The sequence below is a fragment of the Taurulus bubalis genome, assembly GCF_910589615.1.
Source record: "Taurulus bubalis genome assembly, chromosome: 5".
Lineage (NCBI taxonomy): Eukaryota > Metazoa > Chordata > Actinopteri > Perciformes > Cottidae > Taurulus > Taurulus bubalis.
This window is the reverse complement of record NC_136593.1, coordinates 21,097,970-21,120,876: the sequence shown is the minus strand read 5'-3', so window position 1 is coordinate 21,120,876 and position 22,907 is coordinate 21,097,970. Positions and strand designations below refer to the sequence as shown.

The 22,907-nt window shown below is 40.9% G+C and overlaps 1 protein-coding gene across 1 annotated transcript in view; it reads right to left on the bottom strand.

Annotated features, from left to right (window-relative positions):
* cntn4 (contactin 4) overlaps positions 1-22,907 on the bottom strand; it is a gene marked incomplete at its 5' end in the record, with an annotated part of 121,723 nt that overhangs the window by 95,457 nt on the left and 3,359 nt on the right. The window contains one exon of the mRNA XM_079218912.1: positions 858-990. Coding sequence (XP_079075038.1) covers positions 858-990 — 133 coding nt within the window. The remainder of the gene's footprint in view (positions 1-857; positions 991-22,907) is intronic.

Below are 22,907 nucleotides of genomic sequence, written 5' to 3'. Positions count from 1 at the left end.
GAATAAGATACATCAGGCTTAGTAAACAGAAAAATACTTACTCGTTGGATCAATTCATTGTTGGTTTTTTCACTTTTTAATGGGATTTGTCGACAACAAGAAAAATATAGAATAATTACCAGATTTATCCTTCAGGTTGTGCTGATGCCAGCCACTTAAGTAGCTATTATTTGCTCAGCTTTGAACAGCAACAGCATTTAAGTAATGCTTCAGTCGTGACAAACCACTTACTTTTTCTGTTCCTACTTTTAATTAAAATCACATTTTGAAAGCAGGGTTTCACTTCTAACAGAGTGCTAGTGCTACTTCTACTCAAGAACACAGTCTAAACACTTCTACCGCCACTATTCTGCGGGTTCATGGTGTGGTCGAGTCAATCGGCTTGTAGCTCCGTCACTGCGAGCTAAACACTCAACAAAGTCACGACTTCCGTCATCTTCCGCCGCAAACTAAAAACACATCTTTTTCCGACTGCCTTGAATTGAGAAAATTGCACTTTACCAGCACTTGAATGGCTCCTACTTATAGCACTTTGTAGCTGCTTTCTTGTAGAAATTGTACTTTCTTGATTCTTGTTGTTCTGAGTTTGTACTCATGGTTGAATGCACTTATTGTAAGTCGCTTTGGATAAAAGCGTCAGCTAAATGAAATGTAATGTAACAGGATTCATGGGGATTTAAGGTTTCCAACCGTTCGCCGGTGCTCAGAGCTGCCCGCATGCGAAGAGCGATTGATCGAGGCGAGATGGAGACATTTGCGACTGATAGGTTGTCGAGGGAAAAATAAATGACGGATGCCGTCACCGTCGGCTGTGCAAAAGCAAGCGGGCAAATGGCGCTCTGCGGTCGCTCACTCACCGGTAGATGGGTGGCGGGCTTCCCTGGGCTTCACAGCTGAACACCACCTCCCTGTTCTTCTCCACGGTCTCCACGGGGTACACGATGCTGCCGGGCTGCTTGCTGAAGACGGGGCTCTGCAGGACACCGCTCTCTGTAGGACACAGGGAGAGACAACACATTTAGACAGCGGCCTGTTTGCGAAGAAAAAGAAGCCAATTAGTCGGCGGCCTGAACAGGTTGATTCTGTGTTAGCGTTTAGAAGGGCAAAAACCACAAGCAGCCAAAACATATCAATTTGAACCGCCTGTCGCGACAGCGCGGCGCTGAGAAGAATGATTTGAAGCGGGACGTGTCTACAGCAGCTATTTAGTCGGTAATAGGATATAGAGCCTGATTAATGCCGAACAATTGTCTGGAAACAATGCCTTCATTTACGTCTGTCAAACTGCTTCTTCTGTTTATTTTCCCGGTGATGCTGGGGATCGTGTGTCCGTGCAGAGGTGTAATCTGCTGGCTTCGTGTGGCCAGAGAGGTTTGTCGTAAGCGGCACAACAGAAGTCTCAGTTACTCCATTAAGGCGCCATTAACGCAGGGTGCTTCCTGTGCATGGCTTTGGAAAGTATCAATGACACTTTGAAGATAAGGAGAATGAACAGATTTAATCACGGTTTTCTTCTTCGCTTTCGCTTAATTGTTCTTCTTCTTTAAAGTTGAGGAGAACAGAATCCAGAGTTGCTGAGGTAAACAGAGGTCTTGGACTTTACAAACCAATCTGAAAAAAAGAAGAAGTGGTGGAAGAAGACAAAGAAGAAGAAATACAAACTAAAATCAATGTTGCTTTGAAAAAAATACACCTTGACCTTCAGAAGTCTGCGGCCTGAATCTGTTTAAAACTGAACCGCAGTGTTGATGGTGGTTGTAAAGGAAAACATTTCACCATTGAATTACAATTTTATTTGCACTGCATGTAAAGTACTCTAAACAAAATGTTTCTAATATCTTAATGGCATATTTTCCTAAATGTGTAAATGCGGGCGTGTGAAAGGAAATAATGAGGTCAAGGAAAAGAGAAAGAAGGAAAATGTACTGTTCCATGACACGAAAGAAAGAAAAGGGCAATGTCATACCAGCTTCACGTCACCACCACTGAGCGGACTAAAGGAAGTTGGTATCGTCCAGCGTGATGACGTTTTACAAGCCAGTTGTTAGCCACCGCCTTCTTTGAGACACTTAGTAAATATCCGACTCGTCAATTTGAATTTTTGGACATATCTTACAAATCTCATATGAGATTGTGGGGAATATAATGAATGCATACATCATACATGTATAACATGTGCAGCGAAATTAAAGCAGCAAAGTGCATGAATGACAATGGCATACATATCGGGTCTCAATCTACAAGAGAAGGCGAGAAGTGACTGCTGGTCTGACTCTACTAGTCTCAGAGTAATGAGTGTGCAGTGCAGTGCATCATGGTCTAAAAGTGTGGGAGTGAAGGCCGGATGATGTCATTAATATATTATCAGGAAGTCTAGTGATTTCTTTTTCTCTTTTTTTTTGTTGCTGCCATTACCACATCCTTATTGAGTTTCCATGCATGTCCTGTTCTTGACCCGGAAGTTACCTGGTAAAGTAATCTGAGCTGTGACAGGAAGAAGAAGGCTTATTTTATTGTATTACATTTAATTCATAGTCTTTTGAGTTTCCCTCAGTATATACACCAAACTTAAACTTAAATTCATGAATTGTGAATGTATAATTGTATTGCTTATTATTATTATTATTATGCATTTAAATAAAAACAAAATCATAAGTATGTTGCTTTAGTAAATAATAACCTGAAAATAAGAATCATTGTGTTTTTGTGATTTTTGACGCAAAATCCCACACACTAGAATTTGAAAGCAAAATACATACACTATATTTTCTAAAGTGCTATGGATGTAATCTTTGTACTTTTGCAATTAAGTTTTTTGTATTATTAAATGTAGGAAAGATATATATATATTTAAAAAAACTTTGGCAGGAAATTTGATGACTTGATGGCTCTGTTGACCCTTTATATATCTATAATTTCCTAATGCCAAACTATTACCTAAGCTCTCTCCACATCTAATGACAGGGTTCCTATGGACTCTGTGGCTAATATTGAAGTTCCCCTCTCTTTTGATCTTCTGACTCAATCACCAAACATCTCGAAACAAAACATTGATATTGGACACATCCATAAAATCTTACATCCAAATACAATCAGCTAGACACCTTCTCCGTAATGGAGCTCACAACCGGCAATTTTGTCTCCAGACTACGGAAACCTTGAAGCAACAGAAACATCAGCATTGTGTTGTGAAGGTAGTGACAGAGCCGTACAGGACGATATGCACGGGGTGATGCATAATTCAAAGAACTGCTCAATAGGCAATCTAAATCAAGAGAATGTCTCCCGGCTCACCTTACTTCTTTTTTTTGTCTTTAAAAACAGCATCAGAGTATGCTTCCAATCTCCCCAGAAGCGTTCAAACATCATGCTAATTCTAGTTTTGGGGCGAGCTACTCTTTTTTTCATGCAAAACTAAACACAGCATTTAAATATATCACCTTTGACAAACATGCAATCTGCATAAATCTGGACGCTGATATCATAAGGAACAAAAAGCTTAGAGTAAAAACAAAGGAAAGAATCTCTGTCTACAGCCCCTCAGCCATTAACCAACATCCCTCCAAAAGAGGATTTAAAACAATACATTCTTGCTCATCTTTTTTCATCCCCCTCTAATTATTTCTGGCATGTGCTAGTTGCTTCCCAATCATCCAGTAGTAATTACTGAGCTCATTCAAGGACGCAACAAATCTTATCTGTCAGACAACTTTCGAATGTTGCGGTTACAAAACAGCCCGCTGTGCTCGCCGTAACCTCATTCATTCTTGGGCAAAAAAACGGAAAAAATAAATAAAATTGACTGTGTGTTCATTGCCAACATGCGACGGTCCTCCATTTGTAGCAAAAGATAATCCCGACTTCCGCGTGAGTCGAGGGCTCTCCAACGGAAATGCACTTAACCAACCTTATTGTGTGTCCGCTATCAGCGAAAAGAATAATCTTTGCCTCACGAGGTAGAAAATTGCATAGAATATGTTCCTCTGTGTTATCTGAACTCGCTTAAACTCAAAAGAAAGTAGAATTGGGGACGGAGGTTCCAAAAAAAACCAGACAACATAAAAAAACACCAGCAGCTGTGAAAAAATTTCCCCATCAGACTACAATGGCCCCATTAATCCACACATGTCAAAATAAAAAAAAACAAGGCTGTGTCACTTGATAGAGCGACAGAAATTCTACATCACTCAATTTTATATTCGACGAAGAATAATATATGTATCACTCATAAATCATCAGAGCTACATTCAGTGAGTGTGAATATCTGTGAAACCATCTCCACAGCTATGCCTCGTCTATTTATTGAGGCGATATGCCAAATCAAATATATAATGCGTTACATAAACATTAGCAAATATAGTATATCTTTTTGCATGTGCAGCTTCCATTAGAAGGCATATTTATCTTAATCCAGTCACCGGCAGGCATTATGCTCTCTTTTGCTCTTGTTGGCGCCGTGCAATTTCTCAAGGCATAACAATAGTAGGGGTGTCGGCTGCATACATAATAAGGGGAGTAACACAGACCTGTAATCTGTATCTGTAGCTGTTTATTTCACATTTATCTTTATTTTAACTATTATCTGTATTATTATCTAAAGTCAAAACTGATATATTTTCTTTGTTGTTGAAGTATACAAAATAACATATTTATAAAAATAATATAAAAAATATGAAGCATGATTAGTATGTATGTATTTATACTCATTCATAAAAAAAGGAACTCTTTAAGAACATTAAATACACTTTGGTTTTAAGATTCCTTCGTAAACTAAATTATGCAATGAACATGAGCAAGTCGTCTCGTCGTAGCTTATAGCTGTGTCGCACCCTTCGGTGTTATTGACTCTCTTCTGTTGGAGTACGGCTCAATGGAGTTATGGTTTGCAGGCTTGCTAATTCCACCATGCTGTCATGCTACACTGGTAACAGAAAATGAGCCAAACAGTGGACTGGAGGCCAGTCGCAGCACTAGGTCTAAACAGTCTCTCTGTCGCTCCCCGCCACTAGGAGGCGACGGAGATGCCAACAACTCTCCTGTGGTCAAACTAGTCTCCTAGCGGCAGGGAGTTTGGCGGAGGGCCTGCGCTAGCTAGCTAGCTAATTATTGTGTTATTTGTGGTCCAATAACCAATAAGTTCAAATTCAGTAGTAGCAAACGCAAAATAGGCTACTACTTCACCGGTCACAAAAACAGTTAAAGCAAACGTTTCTTTAACCAATGAAATGATGATTGGGTTGAATGATGTTCACACCAGAAATAAATCACCCCTTCCGAGGCAGACCAGAGGGTGGTTTTGTTTGTGTACGCACCAGAGTTTGAGTCTGGCGTTCACACCAACCCAAAAACGATCCCCTGGCTCCTCCAGTTCATTTTGATTGTTCCTCGGGACTTAACCCCAATTGCTCTCGAATGTTAGATAGTCCTGATGGGCAGGTGGCACCTTGCATGGTCGCCCCTGCCATCATTGTATGAATGGGTGCAAATGTGTGAATGAATTGTGAGTGCTCGAGAGACCAGAAAGGCGCCATACATATACGATTCCTTTTACATACCATTTACAAATTGAGGGACAGAACAAAATAAATCAAATATTACGGCAAATTGCTCTTTGTACCTCGTTAGATCAAATTGTCTGAATTCTGATTAGTAGTTTAATACGGTATGTGTGAGGCTGTCCCCAACATTGATTCCATTCTTTGGGAGCAAGAGTGAGTGGAAACATTCCTCTTATCCAGCTCAGAGGAAGCTGTTTAGCAAGTCCTCATGCAGTGGAGCCGTGCCGAACAGAACCAAAGTAGGTCACCATTAAAATCCGAACCCTGTGTTTCTCTAACACTCAGGTACCTTTACCAGGCCTCCCAGTAGGCCTCACGCACCTGCGATGGGATGTTTCACTTCTGGCTGTTCATCTGCATGTGTCTTTGTGGGAGAAACATGTCAGCCCAATGCAGCAGGTTACTGCCACAGGGAATACCCCCAGCAATCTGGAAATTGGCTGTTGCCTACATTATAGCGACAAGTCAAAGATTTTCAAACCAAAAATGGGATGACAAATATGTAAAGATGTAGGAAAAGTCTTTGATCTTTTCAGTCCTCGTTTTTTTCTCAGTCTGAAGATTTTTTCTCTCATCTGAATGTATTATAGTCGACTTCTGTATTTATTTTGGTACTTTAAACATTTACGAGCTGCTATTCATCTTAAGATGGACCCTTTTATGCAGCGCTTTTTTATATTCTGTACCATTTTTGCCTTCTGAAACCTTTCACTGTCATATCAGGTATCATTAAATTTCTACCGGAGCCACGGTTTATGAAAAGAAATGTTCCATGAGTCTATTCACTGAGCACGGACTCTATCTGAAGTTTTTATATCTGTCTCATCACTGCATCACTATGAACATGAATGGCCAGGAAGAATCGACAGAATAACAAACATGACCCCAGTTGGCAAAGTTTAATTAGGTGATTAGGTCAAACCTGTCCATTGCAAAACTGATTGCCACTTAAATTGCGAACAGGAAGGATTGACAAAAAAAACCTACAATCGTTGAAATGAAATTGCATAATTTAGGTGCTTGCTTCAGCATTTATCAGCTGTGAACACGCAGACAGAAGAAGGAACTTTCAGAAAATGTATTACCATAAAGGTTAATACAATAGACTGCAACAATCAATTGAAAAGGGAAGCCCAAAACGTTTGAGTTAAATATCAAATACCTGAGACAACGACCACATCCATAAGTGATAATAATTTTAAAAAAGAGATATTTTTATTGGCTTTGAGAAAGTTGATCTCTCTTGTGCTGCTTTTTAAAAGGATGTATTGGATCTATAAATGCTCTCTGTTCAAGACCAGAATGATATGTCTGATTGTTGTCAATATAAATACATTTGTGATTTGAGATATTCACAGTTTGGATATGAGGGAAAGAAATATATTTGCCCATCTTTATATATATATGTATATTATAACTATTCTAATTATATCCCTTTGTATTAGATTTGTGTACTACAGATTTTGTGATTCGTTATTAATGTGATAATTGTCTCAAGTGTTTCAGTCTTGGGTCTGGAATTATGGTTCCCATTTTTGATTAGTTGCGGTCTGTGACGATGAAGACGTGGCTCACATTGGGAATTTGATGCCCGAAACGTTGTGTCTCTAATCAACTCTTCCTGCTCTTCTTTCACATGGTTTCATTCTCCTGTCCGCTATAGTTCAACGTGATTTCTAAGGAGTTGCAAAATAATGCAGCCCATTAGTTTATGTTGTCTGATTAAAATGCATCGTTCGAGCCGTGTTCCTGTGAAAAACGAATCTGTGGCACAAATACGCTCCCTGCAAAAACAACCACCTCTGCGCTCACGGATCCCCACTCCATCCCTCTTTCTGCAGCAGCCTTGTGTATACTGGGTCTTTGAAACTAATCCACTGAGGGCTGGCAGGTTTTAATGTCATCCAACAATGCTACAATCAAACAGCTATTCAGATGGTATCAGCATCGATCTTCTGAGAGCTGGAAGGGAGATATTTTTGGACAGACTGTGCTCACTCTCGCTTAAGCTGGCCATAAAGGAGAAGATTAACGGCCTGAAAAACGCTTCTTATTTGTGCCGTCCTGAACTGTCTTCGTGCTTCCAGTCTGACCTGTTTGGGAGAGGTTTCACCACGATTGGAACCACAATAGAAGTCGCAGAGCGAAAACGAAAAGGGAAAAAAAAGGACATCAATGCGAGAGTCTATCATGTGTGAAATGCGATGTCGCCGACTGAATGTGCTTTTATTGTTTGCTATTGTTAGGTTATCAGCAATATAGAAGTGATTTGACCTACAAGAAAGAACATAATGGCTTGTACAATTTGATTGGGAACTTTTTTTTGTATCTCTGGAAATACCTATTTAGCATCACACACACACACACACACACACACACACACACACACACACACACACACACACACACACACACACACACACACACACACACACACACACACACAAAGACGAATGTGTTCTGCAGCAAGATGAATTCAATCAGAGGAAACCTCTGACTCATGGTTTCCTGTATAATCCCTGAAAGCACTGCTTGTGCTTTGGGACATAATACTTTACAAAACGACTGCTTCCAAACAGACTTTTTTTTTGTTTGTTTTGCCCACCACCGCTGCTCCTCTGCCAATACTATTAGCCACGCTGTAAATGTATTGTGCATGGTTAGTGAACAGCATGGCGCTCTGATGTGGCCATTTCAAAAAGCCTTACTGCACAGTCTGCATTGCAAACAGCGAGCCAATCAACTTCATGGTAAACACTGCGCTAGAACGTGAAGAGGTTTATTGAGACAGGAATGAATCATATGTTCTTATTCCGTCGCCTTTCTAACTGCGATGCATTTGAACAGAATAATTGGGCTGATGTTTTTTTTTTTTTTCTCCATTCAGACAGACGTGTAGTCGCAGACCTCGCTAGGGTGCCTGAATCCCCCAGAGAAGTGACAAATGAGCATACAAGCCTTAGCACATATGATGTAACACCTGCACAGCATCCAGGCAGCAACGCCTGGCAAACAAGGACAAAGAAGAGACCTCGTCTCCACAACCAGTCCCCGAAGTAAAAAAACCAAGTGTGCCGTTTGAAACTGCACCTACGGAAGGACGTGTTTTCCAATCATTCAGCAGCAACAACATCTTGCCTCACATAACCGGGACATATTACAAGATGTAACTTTGACCACAAATACGCTATAGCCTTCAACACACACACACACAAAAGGGTGTTTTATTGTGTGTATACGATCAGAATAAAAACAATTGGGTCATGTTTTTTTTATCCTAGTAAGGATTTCGTAGAAGCCTGTCAGTCTAACAAGGTATGAGGTGGAGGATAACAGATTTGCATGAAAAAAAACAAGAAGTACATTCAATTATTAGATGTGACTGTTGAAGAATTGTAATCAGAATTCTTTAGAATCAGAAATATAAGTAAGAAATGCATGGCGGAATACATCAAGAGAGGGTGGAGATACCAGATTACTGCTCTTCATTATGCAAACTGCTGTAAACAAACTATTCGAGAAACATTGTCTCCAAAACAAGACAACAGACATAGCTTAGAGACGCAGCTACAGTGAGACGTGAGTTGAAGAGTGACACATGACAGGCAGCACACCTCTACCTTCTGCGGAAAACTACTCGTTTGCAGAGTGAGATCAGATGGTAGTGAGCAATAAGCTGCTCAAGGAGTGTTTGCTGGAGATTACACTGCACTTGCTTTTCCCACAGTCACCACGGTGTCGCCAATTCAACCCGTCCTAAGGAGGCCAACTTGAAGGTTTTGGTCACAATAGTGACTTGGTCAAGGTTAATAATAATAATAATAATAATCCAACGCCTTCGTCGTGTCATTTTTTAACCATTCGCCGAAAGAACTTTGCCGTTGTTTCCACTGTCAGATTTTCCTCCCGATCAGACATTGATTTTCCGAGCGCGTCTCCCTCTCTGTAGTGGGATCATTATTGATACTGAAGCGTCGTAACTCTAGTTTTATGGACGCAGGCAGAGCCCCTTAATGAGTTACCCGGCCTACAGAATCCCATTAGAGGTCAAAGCCTGCACGAAACAGAAGTATGTGTTCAATCTGATAGCAGCGTGTGGTCTATCTGATAATCAGGCAAACTTTGAATTGCCTTGCATAATGTGCCGTAATAGCCTCACGCATACACTGATTCCACAGATAAGGTCTCTACGGCAACGTCCCGAGATTTAATAAAGCACCGGCATGATATTAATGAAAGGAAACCGTAATTAAAATTCACATCTTTAGCGTTATGATTAACATGAGGCCGGAGCGCTGGCGAAACATATATTGTGCGTGCGCCCTTCGGGGAGTGTGTAGCCAACCCGGAGCTCGGCCGCTCCCTTCCCGTCTCATCAGTGTTCTCTTCTCAGCCACTCAATTAGCACCGCCGGCTCGCTGGAAAAAACAAAAACCCCAAACTAAAAGAACACAAACCTACAAGCTGTCGGCAAACTGAGATGAAGGAGTGCGTGAGATGCTCGGTCTGGGTTTGTTCTGCTGCGGCCTCGCCGTGACAGTCACATAAATCATTCATTTCTTTGGGTCGCGCGAGAGCGAGACGGCGTCGCAAGAATCTGCTTTGAAATAGCAAAACACTTGGCGGACGCTCCTCGTGCTCGTCGACAGCAGCAAGGTGATCTCTGACTGATTCCACTCCAAAATGGGCCATGAATAAAACATGTCTTGATATGCATATCAAAAGGCAAGAGTTGACAAAGCAAAACAAAAGCCCGAACAAAGACGGCGGGCAGCACTTTCTCCTGAACCTGCTCGGAATCCCTAACGCCGCCAATTAGCCAAGGGGGCTCGGCTCGGAGGCCATCTGGGGAGGCCCGGGCCCTGCTTCATCTTGACATAATTGCTCCTCCAGAGGAAGAGCAGGTGAGCGCACCTGGAGACGCCTCCTCCACGGTTAGCGAGACGTGTTCTTCAATTGCACGGGCTACAGCTGACTAATACTGTCATCAAGCGGATCCCTAACCCTAATGAAAGCTTTAATAGGCGGAGACAACGGTCGTCTTAGCGCCGCAGCTGGTTCCAAGAAGAAAGAGGGGCTGTATTCAAAGAGGCACTTATATTAAAACATTCATTATTTATTCCCTGAATGAGGCAAAAATGACGTGCTTATTTGACAAACAAGCAATTAATTATACAAGACTATTCTATAGTCATATTTTCTTTGGTATGTTTTGTCAATGATTTTTGCTGGGTATTTTGCCAATGTCAAGTTTCTATATGATCATCCGACGCAATGCTACACTGGTGTGTGTGTGTGTGTGTGTGTAATGCTAAATAGGTATTTCTAGAGATACAAAAAAAGTTCCCAATCAAATTGTACAAGCCATTATGTTCTTTCTTGGAGGTCAAATCACTTCTATATTGTTGCTAACGTAACGATATCAAACAATAAAAGTGTGTTTGTGCGTCATAACAAGTAACTATCATGCCCAAGGGTTCCTAATAATAGCGTTCACTGGGGCACATTGTAACTACCTGACGGCACTGAGGGGCGACCATTCGTTCTGGCGGCTTCCAAAGATGTTAAAATGAACTAAATAGTGTAGATGAAGCAATAATATCAGTTATATCAGAACTGGAGATATTATTTTATTGAAAGAAGAGCAAAGATCAGGTTAAGAGAAATGTGTTTAAATTATGAAAGCCTCGGCGAGTCCAATTGCTTAGATGGCGGTGGAATTCTGAGGTGATGTCACTGGGTACGAATTTTGCCCTATCTTCATTTCGCTGCGGCTGCCTTCTTGAGCAGCGCCGCGTATGGGATGATCACACCCACCTCACAGCATAATCAAAGTCTAATCAGCACATAATGAAGTGGGGACAGCTGGGCCAGTTTGGAGGTGTGCGCGGACGCAGACCCAGGGGCAAAAAGGGGCCACAGCGTCCGCCCAGCAGCATGGCTCAGCTGGCCTGGCGCCGTCAGGCCCACCGCCGGCTGCTCACCCAGTGGAACGACAGAGGTCAATGTTCATCCTGTCACTGTAAAGTGGCCCGAAGAGATCAGGCCGGCGCTACTGGAAGAGACCTTGACATATGAGGCCGTCCGATATGCGCGTCAACCTAAGAAATGCCCTTCACGGGGCAGTGGGCTCGATTATGGAGACACATTAGGAGCGCATCATTCTGGGTGGCAGTTTTTGCAACATCCGGGAGGTGCTGGTGCTGCTGTGACAGATGCTCCACGTCCTTCCGTCAACAACATTAAACCGCAGAATTGATTGAAGAAAATACGTTAATCCGGAGCGTGTATGCTTGTGTAAAATGGTTTAGCACTAGAGAGGTTAGTGCGAGGAGGCTTTATCTGGATTGTTGTTTATATGTTGAACTGTTGGATAACCGGTATGACGGATATGTTTGAATGTGATTATTGAATGATCCATCTTTTCAAATTGAGCTTGCTAAAAGCATGCTGCAAGATTTTACATTCATGAAATGTTTTCCCAACTTCCACACAAGCATTTGTTTCCACTCTTTTTTCTTTCTTTTTTTTACCTTAACACGTGGAATTTTATGAGTCGTGTAATTCATCACACTGAACATCTTGTCAACTTTTATCGCTGTCACGGTTACATTATGATTGTGTGCAACAACAATTGCATATGAGTAACAGCTGGCATCATATTTACTGTGATAGATTGCCAATCCTAAGCAGGTTTAGATGTTTTAACGTTTCTTTTTTAAATCAAAGCCTGAAGAATTGAAAGGGAATCAGTGACAACACAACAGTATATAAAAAGAAAATACTCTCAGGAATGTAAAAACATACGTCCTTGTGAGTATGTGTGGCAGAACATCAAAGTCTTTGGGATTTGTAGTGAACGTCCTTTATGTCACATTGTCCTTCCTGAGAGGACTGCCTACAGTAGCTGACACCACTTGAAGCCTGCCAACAGCGAGCTAACGGTGAGTCAGCTTCACTTAGTCAGTTAGCAATGAAACATATGGAGCTGTGTTGTACTTTGGAGACATATTTCTCCAGCTGTTGAAAGGGATTAAAAATATATTTATATAAATTTGAATTGGCTAGATAGCAATGGGGATGATATCACTTTGATGTTAGATGCCAACATAAGATGACCCTTAAGTTAGCTGCTAATGGCTATCGGCTAGGTGGTTGCTAACAGCTACTATCTACATTTCTGCTACTAATTCTAATTTTACAAAGCATGTTCACTTTTTGTTCCACTGTCACTGAGAGGTTTAAATTAAATCATAAATACTAGTGCAGCATTATAATTTGACCATCTCATGAATGTAAATTAAACAAATATGTTTCTATCGAAAAAAATATAATACAAATCATAAGCTTTGTTAAAGGTTTTTTTTTTCTTGCAGAGCTGTGTAATGGATTGTATTAGTGTATCTGCAATACATTGACCACTTTTTCATATTCATATTACCGTTACAAAAGCCACTTTTAACCAATGCTTTTTGTAGCAGCCCAACTAACTGATGTATTTATCCCTCAGTGTGGGCCGGCGCTGGCAGCAAGAACAAAGTCCCTAACTCTTTCACCAAGAGGGGATTATAATGCCGGATCACCGGCTGAGGAAACAAGGCACAGTGCCACGCGGCTAATTGGCTAAGTGAAGCTGATTCACTATTGGCTGACTTAGAAGAGAACTGGTCCTTCAGTCAAGTCTCGTAGTTCGGAACGTCTGTCTCAAAAAGATTAATCCCAATTAAGAAAAGTAATCCCAATTCAATTTCAAGGCATTGAGTTCAATGTCAAACAGTGTTTCCTCCATTAATTTTGTAGGGCACTTCAATTGCAACTAAATTCAAGTTTCTGCAACTGAAATACCACTTTCTAGAATGTAAAACTTACGACATGAACAATGTGTTGAGTCTAGAATTAAACAGATACGCAGGTGGTATTGATGGCCGAGTGGTTGGTTTAAATTGTTGCTGCTGTAAGTACCGATGAGAGTAATTTCTCCTTTTACTTTTGCAAAGGATGGAAAAGATAAGAAAGGAAGCATTGAAGCACCTTTCCTGCGCCTTTAGAGATTTTGACCAGCTCTTATCATGGCTGCCATTTAAATACTTCCAGGTCGTTTCACTTAGTTAGAAACCTTCCTAAGCACAAAGAAAAGACCGCACCCCAGATTTTAAGAGCCTTCAGCCACACTTTTTTCCACCTCTTCCCCTAACAAGTAACTCAAAGCCAAAGTTGAGTTAACAGACCAAAAGTGTTATAATGCATGCACATAATCCAAATCATGTAATGTTAAAGATTCATTTAAAAAAAAAGATTGTGTGAGGTTAATTGTTGCGGTGTGGTTGACTTATTAATTCTAATTACAGTCGTGCTCTCCTGCTATGACATGTCACAATGTGCACCGTAAAAAAGAATCCTACTCTTGTCTTTCTTTGCTTCAAGTCGGGGCCTTCAACTAACTGGAGAAGTTCACAAAGCAAATGGAAATTACTTGAATTGCATTACTGCTACATAAAGCGCTCATAGCCGATACAAACACAAATTACGAGTCCACAAACTGGCGGAGGAGGGACTCTTTGATATGCTAAAGAGAGCCATCTGTTGCCATCAATAACTTAATGCACTGGGTGGAAGTACAGGTAATGATACCCCCCACCCCTGAAATACTTCTCTTCTTGCTCATAATACCCCTTCACCAACACAAACAGGAAGCCGCTGCCCGTTGCCGAACCCGCACCTTCACATGTTTTGATATCGCATCAGATAGCGATCGTCTTTGTGGGAGCACAGCAGAAGCGATATTGTGCCGTGCGACGATTCAGCCGCGGAGTTTATCTTATCGAATGTGCGGCTGGCCTGCTTCATAATTTACTATCGGGGGCCAAATGGAGCGGCATTCCTCGCCACGGGCCCAGGGAAAAACAAAAAATTGCCATAACACCTCAGCAGAGTTCTCTCTAATGAAATGTCATAATTGGGCCTACAAGTCATCCGTCTGTCTGTCCCAATAATTCAACATATAAATCAGCTCCATTAGCACCAATAGAAATCTGCCGGAGCGGCGTATCGCGTAATGTAATGAGTTTGGATAATGCATAATGCATCGGTGTATTTTTGACCCGAGAGTCTTCCACCTTTTTAAAACATCGTTAGAGTGAATTATGTAGATACTGTACATTTTTTGCCATTATGACAGTATCCCTGTTACATCGCTGCATTTGTTGACAAACAAGACCGATTAACCAGCAACATAGCCACACTGACTATTATAGCCAAAGATTAATGCGAATGAATAGTATATCATGTTTCACCATATTACAGCAGTTTGTGTTTTTTCTAAGAGACCTGCAATCTAGATATAGCCCTGTTAGAAATGTGAGGTCACATTCAAGAGCACAGCCATGTCAGTGGCGGGCCGTCAGGGCCTGCTAAGTCTTCTCAGCTGGGAGCATCCCGTCATGCGCGTATTTATGTATACGATATCAGACAGCAGGCCTAGGTAGAAAATGCACGGCCCGCCACTGATCTACATACATGCTACAGCTTAGCACAGTTGCACTTTGAATGGCCTTGCGGTTGAAAGGCGCTATACAAATAGCAATGCCTTGCCTTTATTGTAGATTATTCAGTATTGAACAAGACCGCCTTGCATTAAAATGTTTTGTTTCTCCGTCAATCTCGCGGGACAGATACGCTTCCATTTTTTATTAATTACATGCATCCCTACAGTTAGGGGGTCCAGGCTAAATAATACATGGTCACTGACGCACCATTTCCCCTTTTGAAGCGTAAAACAACTCAGGGGGGGTTTCCGTTGAGAGGTTCTAGTCTACATTTCACACATTAAGTGAAGCGTACTTTAAACAGCTGTTTACATCACACAAAAGTCCTGCTGTATAACTTGTATTAACCGTATCTACTAGGGCTGCAACAACGAATCGATAAAATTGATAAAAATCGATTAAGTGTTGGCAACGAATTTCATTATCGATTTGTTGTGTCGCGCGATTATTACGCCATTCAATGAGTCGTGGAGAAGAAGAAAAAAGAGCGGAGCAAAGCAACTGGCCTGCCAGCGTGTCTGAGATTGGAGTAAGACACTGAAAAAAGCTGAGGTTGTGATCTTCGCAAAAATAGAACATCTTGGATGTGTCGAGTCGAGTCTTGGCCAATCAGCGTTAAGATGTCGACAGCGTCTTCATTTCCCTCAAAGTTGTTTTTAATGGAAGCTAGTCAGCTTGCTATCACGTTAGCTAACGTGTTTGGGTTGTGTATTGTCGTTAAAGTTACTTTATGTTCCGTTACAGTTCAGTCTTGCTTGTAAAAAAACGTAACGTGGTGAAACATGCCGTAACCCTCCGGTCTGGTTCAGTTCACCAGTCACTCGTTAACGTTAAACCGGCGTATCTGGCTGCAGGTTGTTTTTTTACTCAAAGTAGAATGAATCAAATCACGTAGTTGGGCTTAGCCAACAACGTGATGTCGTGGTCATAGGAGACCCAGAATGAAATAGTTTAAGGAAGAGGATGCTCTATATGCAGCGCAGCTTGATGCAGAGCTGAGATGAAGTGGTCAAAACAGACGTGAGAGGAGCAGTACAGCTTCACACTGTCCCAGTGTTTCATACATATTGATAAAGCAGGGTATGCTAGATGCAGCCTCTGCTCCAAGGAGATCAATTACAGTAAAAAGGACTCACTTTTGGCAGATGTAAAGCATACATGTGTATGTTTTTAGTGTCAGTCCATTTTTATTTTATTTTTTTAATTAACAGCTCAGGGATGTTCAAGGAGAAACCTGTTTGCACTTTCTGAAGATGTGTTGCACTGTCAGTTCTGTTTTTGAATAAAGGGTTGGAAATTAATGCTTTTTTGATTTTTTGTTTTTTTATCCGATTTATCGAAAAAATAATCAACCAATTAATCTATTATTAAAATAATCGTTAGTTGCAGCCCTAGTATCTACATTAATTGATCAAGGCCTGTCTTTGAGCTCGCCTGTTTCACCACAGCCAAATTCCCCTCAGATATCTCAATGATCCTACTTCTTTATTTTTTTATTGGCTGGGGAAGTAAAAGTAAATGAATTAACGAATGTCACAGTGGATTTCTTTGTGAACAAAAGTCAGTCATCGTGGATCGCTTGTGTCTCGCTTGCAATGGGGATTCTCAGTAACATCAGGTGAAGTGGTGCAGGGGGGAAAAAATGACCGTGGGCTGACGCTACTTTTGGGATTGGTTGAGCGACTATCTGGTTGGCATCAGCTGGAAGGGACGCCAGGTTGCAGCACATGAAAAATGACCTCGCTTGAAATCATTATGTATGAAACTGCCCATTGAATCTATTAAGACCTACTTATTAATCAAAGGTGTCGAATCGTTCCGGCCCAATTAAACACCTGGCGCAGTGTACTGGGGTAGTGCTATTGTATTGTGCTACGTATTGTTATATCTGGCTGGTTCTATTGCATTGTCTTGGACGCTCCTGCATCATACAGAGGTTTGACCCTGGCCTTCAGGGACCACTGTTTTGTTTGAACAGAATTTAATTCATAGATTCTAAACTCGAAATAGATGTGATTTTGCAAATGCAGACATTTCGCCGTTTAGAGATGTCAGCAGATGAGCCGGATTCTTGTCCATTTAGCATAAGAATCACGATAAAAAATAAACATTGTTTGTTGCGCGTGCAGCCCTTTGCCATGACTTTGCCGGTTTGTCCTATTTTCCGATTTGCAATGACAGTAAGCGGACAGTGGTCAAGTGTGTCCTGCTCAGGGCAGGCTGTGACTCACTCGGTGAATCCAGTCTTGGGGTGACACACGGCTAAATGGCTGCACAGCCCCTCCCCCCCAGCTATGTGTCTCTCTCAGCATTAGTGCTCTCTCCCAGCCACTTGCTCAAGCTGCTAAGCTGCTCACTGTGCATTTTAGATGAATACTTGCATTGGCTGCACTCCTGACACAGTCTCGAAAAAAAAAAGAAAAAGAAGTTGTGAAATGCTGGAACATAGTTGACAAGTTGGCGACACGAATAGTGTGAAGAATCAGCTGAAAACTGAACATATACTTTTGATGCGTTCTTCCGAGTGTCAAATGTAGGTATCTTAGGTTATTTATCTGAGCAATTTAGCTGAGCTCAGCCTTGGTTTAAAAGTGGAGCAAGATGGATACATTGGGCAATATCAGCTTATTGCAGATATATCCGACTGGCGTATATGTAGGCTCATAATTAACAAGAAAATCAACAATATGGACCAAAGCGACATCAGTACATCAAAGCCTGAGTATCGCTCAGTCTTGACTTAGAAGTTATTTGAAATAAGAGTGTGCATCTACCATGCTGATTGCAATACTAAATCAAACTACACTTTGTGCCCACAAAATGTAATTAAATCTGGCTGGAAATTTGGTGCTATGACAAAGATGATGATGGTGTGAATGAGAGCTTTGTTTGGAAGCGTTGATTTGCCAACAACAATGATAATGAAAACAATCTTGATCCGAGTGACGATGATCTGTGGCTTTGTTAGTCAGTTAGTGAACGCTAGAAAACTCCATTCACACCTTGTATCCAGATTGTATCTCAATCTGATTTCACCTGATGTGTTCAGATGTGTCTCCACTGTCCACTTTGAGATTTAGATCGCTCTCTCCAGCTCAATCAACGTCACACCCTCCTCCTCTCGTTGGCATTGCAGCAAGGGCCCAGTCTAGCTGTTATCCACCATTGCTTCTTGGGGATGTCTTGACTACAACCGGGGGCATCTTGGATAACATGTTTGACTAGCTTTCAAGCTTCTTTCTTGCTAGTAGCTTCGCTCACAAACTGGGTAATGGCGGCTTCCTTGCCAGTTTGCAACAGTTGCGAACGATTGCGTTTTTTACGTAACACAGGATGTTTTCTTACAATGTTTTCAGTTCACTAAAGTCAATTGTAACATTTTGGTCGCCTATAAATGTCTTATTCAGCTTTCTGTTATACTTAGCTCCACCTTCTTGCGTCACTTATAATTGCAAGAAGCCAAGATGGCAACGGCCAAAAGCCAATGATCACCAAAAACACATTTTAAGATGTAAAGGGGTATATAATTAGATTGTCGCTCTTAAACACCATTTTCTTCAAATAGGTCAAATAGACACCTGCTATGGACCCCTGAACTCCTGTTCAAGCCCCCCCATCCACCCACCCCCCCTTTGCAGAACTCCAGCTTGAAGCCAGGTTGTTTTTGATAGCCTACTTTAAGCATTTACCTCTCGGTATACAATGTTAAATCAGGTCAATCAGTCTATCTGTGTGTGCTACTGTGATCTATTTTACTGTGTGGTCTTTTGTCAAGAAAATGGTCTAAAAATAAACATCTGCAGTGATCCAAAATGTGCCGAAAACTGACGAGGAAAGGTTACAAATGAGAAGATATCAGCGTCCCATTCATCTCTGTGCTCCTGCTCTCCAGCTAGTATTCACAGTAGAGCTGCTTTGGTCTGTCAAAGAGCAGTTTCCTAGCTGACAAGTGACAGTTTAAAGATGCAAACAAAAATAAATCTCTAGTCCAATTGCAGGTGACAGCGAATGAATTCATAGAGCATGGCTCAGCATAAATACAGCAAATAGGTTGAGGGGCACCTGAGTGTGTCCACTTTGCGAAATACGGTGTACATCAACTCCCTCACACACTTTCACTCGCATTACAACAGATTGTCCTCAAAAGCAAAGCAAAAGATAGTGCATCTTATATGGAGGCGGAACAAATATCTAGTGCAGATGTTTTTCTTCCCCTTAGACTCTACGTGGCGTTCATTAGAGATGATGTCCTCTGTGGTCGTTCAAGATAATACACAAGGCTCTGCAAGTGGAACTGCGACACATGACCCTTGAAGAAAATGTATTTTCTCCATGCTGCTGGAGGCTCGAGGAGGTAAAAGACTCCATAAACGGGTTCAAGGCAACAAGAAGAGAGAGTATCTGGACATATCCTTCATGCTTTCTTGCAACTATTAGAATAGATAGGTCTGTCACAGCACATAAGTAGTTCACTGGGCTGGGGATATTCATTTTTCTATGGAGTAAGGACACTGATATATGGAATATGTTTTAACAGCGAGGGTCCATTTCACACCCACTGGTTTGTAAAGGCAGAGGGAGTCAAAGCCAAACTTAACAGGGTAATGTTGTAACATGAAACAAATATGCAGTTATTTTGTTAGTTTATTGGACCAATATTTAAACAACTTTAAACCCAATTGCACTGCTTGATGATGCCATTTTTAATGCAGAAGAAACTGTATGGTTTTGATAAAGAAAACCAACACCACACTTTAATAAATGAACATTTGACAGATTTCCCCTTTTATCTACCATTTATGCAAAAAGTTGCATCTATTATGAGTATTGGTGTTTTCATAAATAAACACCCATTGCCAAAACAACACATTCTTTCTCTCAACTTTTTTTTTCTCAATCTCCGTGACCTACTTAGGTTCTGCACAGCAATTAGTTGCAAAATGCCTCTGATTATTATTATTTTTTAATCTAGACTTTTCTTAGAGTTTCACTAAACAAAAAATGCAATCAGCAGCAATTCAAATTTGAGAGATCAGTTTTAATTATGTACTTTTTGTTTTACCATAAAGCAGATTGTTTGGCAATAGATAACTGAATCGTTTGGTGGTTATCTCCTTTGGTCTGCAGACACGCACAGATCAAACATTGTTAGTTGAAGGTAGACGTCTGTTTCACTGCAAGGACGACTCTTCTATGGCGGAACAATACGAGTAGAGCTCTGTGTGTGTTGTCTGGAGGTCTTGGCTGTAAATATACATCATGGAAGACATTAAATAGAATATGTCATTAAATGTGGGGTTCTCGGATGTAAACACAATTTCATATTATACAATTTATGCAGAATTCATCTGTATTCATTTCATTTAAATTGTTCTTTATCTGTTTGTTTTGGCCTGTTTCCTGTGCTGCCGTAAAATCTCCAAACTAAACTCTTATTTATCTCATCTTATCCTCGTTTTTGTCTGATATTTTTTCTTATTTCTGCAGACTAGACTCACAAAATACTGTTTATTGTTTATTTAGTTGTTACCTCAGCGATAACACTCTTCTTGGGCTCCATAAAACAATGCCTGTGAATATCACAGATGGGAGATGTATATCGACTCTACCTTCAGCGGAAGATGCTTATGAACTGATTCAATCTGCGCACTCTTCCACACTCACACACACACACACACACACACACACACACACACACACACACACACACACACCTACAAGTAGTTACTGGGAGAGATTGTAAGTATGAGTATAAATCATATAAGTGTTCTTAGCAAACAATCCTCAGGTGGATAAAGCTTAGAGACAAAAAATATATATATACGAACCCCAGTGGTTCCCTATATGATCCTCTTTAATGAATATTCAAATAGCTACATTAAAAGTGAAATAAATGTTTAATAATGCATAGCGCAGAGGATTAGCATACTTATTCCTCTCAGCAGTAAGCTGGGGGCAGTTATCTTTACATGTGCAACATTAAAGAGGCTGACACTTCCAACCATTTATTATAACTTAGTAATGCAGATATGCCGTGTTTAATTGCTCAATTTGTTAGTTGTTTAAGTAACACACACTGTGTGTGTATTGTCTGCTCTATGAATGATTCTATCAATTTCACATTCTTAAAATGTCTGTCAAACATAAACCTAATTACTGTTATTTCTAGGCACAACAAAAAAAAAAGTGCATCTGTGTTGCCAGTGTGCATCTATGTGTGAGTGTTTATGTTCAGATTGTGTTGTTCATTCATAAATAATCTATTACGTATATGTTGCAGGGAATAGATTAACATGTGGTGTAAACACATGTTTTGGTAACATCTAAGATGTTCATTATAGCAAAATAAGAGCCGTCTTTGGAGTCGGTATGAAAAAAGAAGTGCGGTGGAATAGGTCAAGGTGTAAAGTAAATAAAAGATCATGTTGTCTGTGAACGCTATAAAATAGATATGAGAATGTACAAAGACAAATATTAGTTTCTTTTATCCAACTACATTTAAAGAAAGGAGAGTCTCGAGGGACCACGATAATTTAAAAAGGTAAGGGGTCATGCGGCCCACGGAGGTCGCCATGCTAACACCAGTGCGAGCGAGCTAGGCTACAATATGCAGCGGGCTATTACACCATTAGCTCCGGGCACCCACTTTGAATTATATCACCCGATTATCAGCCTCGTAGATATGGGTGAGAAGGGGCCTGCTACACCTATCAGTAGGTTCAGATTTGACCATTCGCAAAGCCCCTCCCCCTGCCGCTACTCCATGGAGCCCACACTGTCACTAACTGCACTCACTGAATAAACATTATCTCATTTTTATAAAAAAAAAAATGAAAAAGAGAGAACCAATCAGAAGGATCTGCAATAGCGTTTGAATGATATATTCATGTTGTCAAACTGATTCAGCAGTGCAAACAGTGATATGATGAAGCTATATAGATACATTATGAAGCTAAAGCCAACAGATCACAGTGCTAAAGTGAATCACAACATCACCTCCAGGCGATCCAGACAGAAGACAATGAAATTAAGGAACGAGGCAGTTCCTGTAAAGATGGGTCGGCCTCTATTCGCTGTGACAATCATTCAATAGATGTGTAAAGCAGAAGACAGAGATGGCGGACGCTCTGCTGTTTTGAAATAAAGCTAACTCTATATTCTCACTTGTGGGAAGTAGTTTGTGATTTACTATCAGCGTGTTGTCTGCATCTCTCCTGATGATCTTTTACAGTACAAAAAGCCAAGCGTGCAAGGTCGTTATGTTTAGATAGCTCTGAGAAATAAGAAAAAAAAACACATTGTTCATGTTCATCACTACGAGAGGAACCTGTCACTCAGTGTCACTCATGTCACTTCATTTTAAACTGCGACTCTCGAGGTAACTCTCTCGCGTCCGTTTTGGACGTGTCAGGGTCTGCATGTCAGTCTCAGCTTGTTACATGCAAACCATATTATCTTATTTGCTAGTGCATCTCTAGCATGCACACACACTTGAAAGTGATCTTCAGCCTCGAGCCCCCATTATATATGATTTCGTTTTTGGTAAGTCAGCTGGCAAAGTGAGGTGGAAAGGGAATATGCATTTGCTTTGTAGTTTGAGAGAAAACCCACAAGGATTTCTTTCTCTGTCTACTAGCAGTTGAACACAATATCAGTGACTTTCTAGTCAATGCATCCCGCATCTCTATAACAGAGGTGAAAGGAATTATCGTGACAAACGCATGAGCGTAACAGCAAGTTTCACAAATACCGGAATTCCACTTAATTTCTGGAGTTGTCAGTCGAAATGAATCAATACCCCCTT